Raw genomic sequence first — 9,091 nt, 5'->3', positions numbered from 1 at the left:
GGATGCAAAACTCGGCTCAAACCCTTCATATATTTGGAGAAGCATTCTATGGGGAAGGAAAATAATTTGCTCGGGCTCTAGGTGGAGAGTTGGCAATGGTCAGAAAATTCATATTCATAAGGCTAATTGGATCCCACAACCTTCAACATTCTAGCCAGTGGTTAAGCCAACTTTGCCTTCTGATGCTATAGTCTCTGAATTAATCAATGAGGCAAACTGCTGGGATGAGAAGAGGATTTATGAGCATTTCAACAAAATGGATGCTGATTTAATTACTAAGATTCCTCTACCTCGAAGACCAAGGGAGGATGAGCTGATTTGGCATTATAGAAAAAATGGCCAGTTCTCGGTTAAAAGTGGGTACCAGACAGCTCTCCAAATAAAGTTTCCAGCCATGCCTTCAAGCTCTGTGGTTTCCAAAAATGAGTGGAATATTATTTGGTCCCTTGCTTTGCCTCAAAAGATCAGAATTTTTGCTTGGAGAGTAGCCAAAAACCAACTACCCCCAGCTAAGAATCTGTGGAAGAAAAAGATAATCCAGGAACCCACTTGCCAAGTGTGTAAAATGGGAATGGAAAATATTTTTCATGCTCTAGTGGCCTGCAAATCGGCTGAGAAGGTATGGAAGCTAATCCATTTTGAAGATGATATTCATGCAGTTCACAGTCAAGATATTTTAAGTTTGTTGCATGTTATGAAAAGAATGAGAAGCAAAGCTGACCTGGAGCTGTTGGTAACAATTTGTTGGGTAAAATGGAATGCTAGGAATCAGCTGCTATTCAAAGGAAAGAGGGAGAACCCCCAGATTATGGTAGCTAAAGCTGAAGCTATGATTGCAGTTTATAAGAGGGTGCATTCTTCAGCTGAGGCTTGCAGTGAAACAGAGCAGAGGGTACCTCCTCAGACATGGAATCCCCCTCAAAATGGTTTTGTAAAAGTAAACATTGATGCAGCTATCAGGTTTGAAAAGAACATTGTAGGGCTGAGAGCAGTGATCAGAGATGATTCGGGGCATGTTACACCAGCTGCTATCAAGGTTTCTAAGTTTCATGGAGATGTTTCTTATGCGGAAGCAGAAGCTATGGAATGGGGTATGTTGGTAGCAAGAGAAGCAAAAGTGAAAGCTGTAATCGTGGAATCAGATTCTCAAGGTGTGGTCAATTTAGTTAACAACAAACAGGGCAGCAGATCCGAGATCTATTGGGTTGTTTCAGAAATTCAGAAGTTAGTGGAAAACTTTGAACGTGTTAGTATTAAGTATACGCCTAGATCTTGTAATGTTATTGCCCACTCTTTAGCTAAGTTAGCTTTAGAGAAATGCGAAACTGTTGTGTGGAAGGGTTCATACCCTTCACAAGTGATGTATCTCCTTTCAACGTTAATTTAATTGAATCTCTTTTCAAAAAAATATATATATACTGGGACTGTTACATAGCTTTTAATGCATACGTGAACTTAATTAGCCATGGCTGTATTGCACTATTAGAAACCATGCAGTCATAATTGGACGAAAGATATTAATTAGAAAAATGGTAAAAGAATTCGGTTATGATTTTTCTATATTGGAATTAACACTAACGATTATGGTTAATCAGTATTCACTGAACCAGATTACTGGACAAGTGAAATTATTATCTTGTAAAGGCCAACTAATATAGATAATTAGTTCTCACTAATCATGCATTAAAGAATAAAATTCTATAACTTCCAAATCTTGAATTAATCACAAAATTAAGTTACAATGCAAACTTTAAATAGATTAACCCTATAAATACTCTTATGTTTCCTCAACAGTGACCACAACAAATCCCAAAAAAAAAAAAAAGGTAAACCAACATTTTGTAAATTTCTTTTTTATTATTCTTTGATTTTAATCTCTAGCAATGGAGATGACGAAGCCTTGTGTGGGTCGCCAAAAGATTACAATTTCAAAAATACCAAAGAAAAATCATCTTCAATTAACCAAACGTCACACCCGACTGTTCAAAATAACCAGTGAGCTTATCACACTTTGTGGCGTACTGGCGTTGATATTGCGCTAATAGTCTTCCCTCCCGCCAACAAAGCCTTCTCTTTCGGCCACCCTAATGTTGATTCAATTATTGATTGTTATTTTGCTCAAGACCCTAAGTCGCCTTCAGAGTCTGGCACAAACAAGCTTATTGAAGCTCATCGAAATGCTAACATTCGAGAGCTCAACATGCATCTAACACGAGTGCTTCACAACTAGAAGTTGAGAAGAAGCATGGTGAAGTGCTTAATGAAATAAGAAAAGCAAGTCGAAGCCAATGTTGGTGGGAAGCTCCTATAAACGAATTAGGTTTACACGAACTTGAAAAATTGAAGACGGCGATGGAAGACGTAAAGAAGAATGTGGAGCAACAAGCTAACAAGATTTTGATCAATTCCAAAAACAACCCTTCACCATTTTTTGGTGTGAATAATGAAAATATTAATCTTCATCACCATCAAAGCAGATTACCTCTTGAGATTCGTGCTCCATCCAATGATGCTCTTCCTAATTTTTACAACTCCGGTTTTGGACATTATCATGATCATCAGCAATAGCTTCTTTGAAAATTTCTCCCCGAACATTTATCCACGAGGCTAATGGAACTATGCACATGCATACTTCCGTCGGTGCATTTATAGTGAGTATAATTGGCAGAAACCATAGTTTGTAATGTAACTTGACAGAGAAAATTAAAAAAATGAATAATATGACTCGGCATTATTAATGGCCATTTAGCTTTATTGTACAACAATGGTTACTGATTTCTTTTCTTGCATCCAAGTCGAGGCATGTGCTTGAATAAACAAATATTATGAGCCAAAATCATAGCTCAATACCTTATATGAATATACAACCAGGCACGAGCAGCTTGGCTTTGGTATGAATCTCTGATGGTGAACATGAGAAAGGCACAGTCAACACTGTTAGAGGCTTTTGCTTCAACTTTCATTTCCTTGTCCTTGTGTATCCTCTTAAATGGGTGTTTTCTGTCAAGAAGTAACACGCGTGGTAAACTAATTTTGAACTAAACAAATCTTTCAAGATTGAACATCACCATATCCTCGAGAGCCACTCGAAAGGGACTCCGAGGAAGACAATGGAGGTTATGAATTGCAAGATTGGCCTTCTCTTTCGCTAATTCTTGTGCCTTCTCAATGCCTCCTGAAGTCTTAACCAACTTAATGGCTTCATCGAGGGAACCAGTCTCACAGAATTCAGATTCAATGATTTCTCTCAATTTTGGCTCTTTCTCTAGAGCAAATATAACCGGTGCTGTCAGGTTTCCTTTTGCCAGGTCACTGGCTGCTGGCTTACCCAGCTGCTCTGCTGACTGTGTGAAATCCAATATGTCGTCGACAATCTGGAAAGACAGACCAAGATTCCTACCATATTCATACATTTGCTTGGACAAACTGCCGTCAACCCCACTAAAAATAGCAGCTCCTTTGGTACTAGCAGCAATTAAGGAGGCTGTTTTATAGTAGCTCTTGATTAAATATTCTTCAAGTTCGAGGTTGCAATCAAACAAGCTCGAAGCTTGTTTGATTTCACCACTCGCAAAATCTTTGATAACCTGCCACAGTACAAATGCAGATTACAAATAAAATACAGTTAACAAGAATAGCATCGGTAAAAGAAAATTGTGAACTTTTTGGATTACAAGAGATGAGTTTCTGTCATACCTGACTGATAAGCTTAATAACTTCAAGGTTTTCAAGATTTGCAAGGTACCATGAAGACTGAGCAAACATGAAGTCCCCAGCCAGTACTGCAACTCTGGTGCCATACAATTGGTGAACAGTTTCCTGACCTGCAAATGAGCAGAAATCCTTCAGATCACAGGCAACCTTGAAGGCTAAAAGAACGGGATAAACCATATTGGGTCACAGTGGGAGTTTACAGTGTCAAATCATGGATTTTACATGGAGGTGACATCTTGACTTGTGAGATTATAAATCATCTTAAATTATGACCAAATGTAGTTACCATAATCCAATTAAATTAATAACTATTTATCAAATGAAACTGACTCGCACAAGAATAGGGCAGGATTGGACCCAGTACTTGAGAATCCTCCTTGCAGCCTATTCAATTTGGTTTCTTGTGGAAATTTTGTATTCCTAACCTAACAACGTTGCCTACCAATTTTCACATTCAAACTCGATCAGGATGGTTTCTTTCAGAGTTCTTCTGATTAAGCAATAATTCCTATTCGGCTTCACACCAATTTCACTGGACTTAGATATATCTACTTGAACACTACTTCACCAACAAACATGACAATTGATTGCTATTTTCTATCTTTGTAAAGTTGCTCATATTGCCACTGTCCTCTCCACCTACAACTGGAATCTATTATAAAAAGTTCACTTTCAAAAACAAAAGCCCATTTGGTAAATAAACAAAAGTTTGGTATTTAAACATCATCAACAAAATAAATGCAGCATTGCCAAGAAGAGTGAAAGCTATCTATCTAGGGTGCATAAATGCATCCCCATGAATATGATTATTCCATTTGGTTATAGAAAATCCCCAAATGAACATACTTAGTGCCAATCATGGATGACATAAATTGGTCTTCTTTACCAGTTTTAGAAAATAAACACATGACACTAGCTTTTAAGTATCCAGAAGGAGTTATCCGAGCAATATGCCCAAGAATTGACATGCTGATGGTGATTTAATCTACAGCACTCCTCAGTCATCCTCCCAAATGAAGCAAAATTCAAGTGCAAAACCAATAGTAGGTAGTGGAAGCTAACATATTGATTTTATAAGACAAAATCAATAACAAATTGGACCATGAGAAAAGAGTATTCCAAATACATTATTGTGAATGAAAATTTGTTAACTTTGTTACAAAATTCAAGAATGGAATCACTCTGGGCAGTCAAAGCATCAATATTTGATACAATATCTTGTGGACACTCCATGCAAGCTCCTGTTTTAGGCAATGGCTTGACATCTATGCAAAAATTCTAAAATAGATTTGGTCCTCAATGAATAGGCAGATGGAGATGCAAATGAAGAAAAAGTAAAATTTTACTGAATAGCCAGATGTAGCAGTATAAATATACCTCTTCGCATGTCACTTTCATCTAACACATCATCATGTATCAAACTTGCAGTATGAATCATCTCAATGATTTCAGCTAAACGACGATGCTTTGTGGTCAGTTCTCTGAAAAAAGAAAAGAATGAATGTTCCATTAGATTAACATGATTAATTCAGTTTCTGAGAAAGGATTTTGAATTTTGCTTACTTCAACCCAACTAATTCTGCTGTAGCCCTTGACACTAGGAACACCAAAGCTGGTCTCAGCCTCTTACCACCAGCACCAAAGATCTGCTCGGCCGCAGACATTAAAACTGGGTTTTCTGCACCAACAATCTAGCAGAGCATCATCATCAGAAAAATTATATACGATTTGATATGAAAACAATACCAAAACACAGAGATTCTGAGTTAAATCTTTCCTTCATTTTTCAATTTTAATTGGTCGTCATAAATACAAAAGTAGGCATTTACAGAGTGCCACAGAATATAATACAAGAGACTGACGTTAGAATATACAGATAGCAAAAGCTACTCTCACTCACATTCCCAGTTCCATAAATTGTCAAACATGCTATTTAGGCTATAAGACATCATAATAATAACACCAAAAACTGCGCTTGCTGAGCTCCAGCTGACCCAAAACTAGCACCATTTCAGACAAACATAATCAAGGTGTTAAACAGAGGATAAAAGAAAGAATGGAGATTGCAAGGGTCTACCCCATTCACTAAACCTGAAGTCACAGACCGTCAGAGACAAAACAAATTAGAACAAGCTCAATATTTTATAAGATAAAACTGCAAGCATCAAGAAAAACTATAATTGACATCACAAGAAGGCTATGTACATTGTAAAGGAAGAAGAATCTTTTCAAGAGAGGTTTTACACCACAAAATGCATTGAAATCTGTCCCTACTTCACATTCTAGGGTGATAATAAAGATAGTACAATGCAATCTTCTCATTATGCAACTAGATGAATTCTTGTATTCTGTAAAAATATAAACTACATTTGTATATCAACTCATAATTGTTTCGAATCAAAAGGAACCAAGTCATACTGGCTCAGCTCTAGCAAAATATTGGTTCTGCAGGGAAGCACCTTGAACTTTCTTTACTTCACCAGGAAGAATATAGAAAGGCCAGAAACAATTGTAGTCGTTTCACATGGAAGAATAAGCTTAATGAAACTGAGTATAGCAGTACAAGTAAAGCAACAACACGACAACAGCAACCAGCATATTAACAAACATATCATTGCAAAAACAAAAATTAAAAAACTATGTAGCTTCTCTCAACAATAGCCAGTATAAAAAATTCACAGAAAATACTTACAGACTTGAGATTCTGATTAAGTGTCTGAAGGTCCTCAGCAACCACTTCAAAAATATTGGCCAGAGAAATTGGGCTTCTTGACTTTTCCTTCAAATTCAAAACCGTTGGAGGAATTTGGCCAACTTCTATATTGATTCCATAGGTAAAATCAAAGTTATAATTTCAATTGTTAATCCAACATGATAACAACAAAACCAGGTACTATGTCACGCTAAAGAGCACTGCCATTACCAATAAAACAAGATACTAAATTCGATAAAATCAAGCACGAATATATACCCTACTTAACACCAATCACAACCATTATCAATAAGAATACCAGTACCAAACTGAAAGTAAACAGTGATATAGCAATAAGAATGGCAGCAGAATGGATTAAACCAAATAGCATAAACAAACAAAAACAACTCTTAGCCATCAGAAGATGCAAAATACATTACCATTAAGTAGAGTCTCAGGTGTTTTGGTGGAATAAACTCGACAACGAGCAAGGTTTTGCCTACAACAAACCAATCTCCTAGCACCACAGCCCCTGTTACTCTTCCTAGAACCTGTCATTGCAATTTTTCTCACTGAACTCCTATGAATAGAGGCGCTACTAGAACACCCACAAGCCAACAAATCAAGTACACTTCTTCCAAAATCAAGATTGTGGCTTGTCATTGACATCATTCTCAGCACTAAATACCCAAAAAGCAAAAACGAAGAAAGCACCAAACTTTAGACTCAAATCAAGTATCCAGATAAAGAACTCAGTTCAATCTCCCCATAAAAACAAAATTTTGAAACAAACACCGAACAAATCACCAACTGGGTATGGGAGAAAATTTGAAAAGAAGCTAAAGAGCTCAACTGGGTGCTTTTGTTTTGGCGCTGACAGTTTACTCTCCACAGAATGAATACAAATGTGGTCGAAATCGAGTGGCACAAAGAAACCCACATAGGATCTTACATTATTTGTTGTTATTAGTTTGAAGAGAGTTGAGGCCAGTGACGTTCTAAAACGAAAGAAGTGTTGCACGCTTGTTGGTTAGATGTAAGAAAAGGGCCATGAAACGGCCTCATCTGTGGGTCCACAGTAAATCCATGGGGAAATCAAATTAGTGGTCAAAAATCGTAGCCAAGTTCGTTTTCTCTGATTATCAATAAGAATATTCAATAGAAGAAAGTAGAATATGTAAAATATATATATATATATATATATATATATATATAGAATACGTTTTTTTTCTTTTTTCTTTTTCTCTTTTTGCATGTGTGTGAAGTGAGATTCCAATCAATGTTTCTTGAATTATGCAATAATTATAATTGATAAAAATTTAATTAAGTTTTGACTTTATTAGTTTAAGGTAGTTGAGAAAATTAGAGGAAGGGCTGAGAGAATCCGCTTGATTTATCTTAATACATAAAAACCAAACCATACGGGGGAGCAAACGAAATTAATTTTTGTTTTCATAATTTGATGATTTGATGGTGCCAAGTTATAGAGTACGGTAGCCAAATTATGTTACTTTAAACTTAATTTCATTCCTTCATGAACAACAATTCAAAATAACAATAATAACTAGTCGGCTGTAGGCATCAAGTTGGATTTATAATACACCATAATATAATATTATTATTTTTTTAATACTAAAAGTAGAGTTGCATTAAAATAACTAATGCAATCTCATGTAATAATGCATTCCGAGGCTCTTTCAACCAAAACCGTCATTAATTCATCGCTTGATAAAATTTTTTTAATTGATACCATAACAAATTTGTTGTAAAAATAATCATCATCAACAACACGAAGAAAATCATATTACAGATATAGATTTAGGTGAAAAAATTTACTATTCAGAAAAATCTTCCATGCACATAAAGAAAAGGAGAGATGTGCATAACAGTAGTCTAAATATTTATCATAGTGCATTCTACTTAGGTCCTGTTTAATATTAAAGTGTCGTAGCTTAAATAAAAAAATTTAATTATAAAATAAAAATTAATAATATATGATAAATATTACTTTTAAATAATACTTTAATATTATAATTTTTAAATTCCAACTTCTTAATTACAATACCAAACCTAAGTTATTTTAATATAAAATGAGATGAATCCCTATGTACTGTTAAAAATAAATAAATTTAAAAAAATGGGATGAACGAATTGGGTGTTTGATTCAATTGATATAATATTCCAATCAAGGGTAACAAAATATGATCTTTTAGACCACCAAGGAGAATAAATTAATCCAACGCTATTTAAACAAGTACATATAATTTTGAATCAAACTAATTAAAAATTAAGAAATCTGGGAAGAAGTCATATGCAAAATATGATATGTAATTTAAAAATTATGACTCGAAAGTTTATGTTGTATGTAAGATTAAATATTTATGGGCAGGGCAGGACCAAACAAAATCTTTAACGTTCACGTGCTTGATGTTTCACTTGATCCAAGTATTTATATTTTCTTTTTACAACATAAATTAAATCTAAATGCAGTAAAATTTAGAGTGTTAATGTTTGTCCAGGGTCAAATCCTAGGTTAAATCCCGAAAATAAACCAAACGGCGTCGTTTTGTTTGTTTTTTTTTCTTTTTTGCTTCTCCATTTTCTTTTTTTGCGTCGTTTTCTTTTCTTTTTTTTTTCTTTTTCGTTTCTTCGTTTCTTTTTCATTTCTTCCATCCTCGACCGAGA

The 9,091-nt window shown here is 35.1% G+C and overlaps 1 protein-coding gene across 2 annotated transcripts; it reads right to left on the bottom strand.

Annotated features, from left to right (window-relative positions):
• Positions 1-2,594: 2,594 nt before the first annotated feature.
• Positions 2,595-7,442, bottom strand: LOC102612772 (solanesyl diphosphate synthase 2, chloroplastic). Of its 2 annotated transcripts, none has more exons than XM_015530068.3 (7): positions 7,260-7,442; positions 6,847-7,086; positions 6,407-6,528; positions 5,278-5,405; positions 5,092-5,195; positions 3,697-3,824; positions 2,595-3,587 (listed from the first exon to the last, which is right to left on the bottom strand). In XM_015530068.3, coding segments are annotated over exons 1-7 (1,272 nt in total). In that variant the 5' UTR covers positions 7,261-7,442; the 3' UTR covers positions 2,595-3,038. The 2 variants fall into 2 exon arrangements, with proteins under 2 accessions (XP_015385554.2, XP_015385553.2); XM_015530067.3 differs by having other exon boundaries at positions 6,407-6,531; positions 7,260-7,439.
• Between the last annotated feature and the right edge of the window lie 1,649 nt (positions 7,443-9,091).

This window comes from Citrus sinensis, chromosome 3 (assembly GCF_022201045.2).
Source record: "Citrus sinensis cultivar Valencia sweet orange chromosome 3, DVS_A1.0, whole genome shotgun sequence".
Classification (NCBI taxonomy): domain Eukaryota; kingdom Viridiplantae; phylum Streptophyta; class Magnoliopsida; order Sapindales; family Rutaceae; genus Citrus; species Citrus sinensis.
Note: the sequence above shows the minus strand (reverse complement) of the source record. Positions and strands in the feature narration are given on the sequence as shown.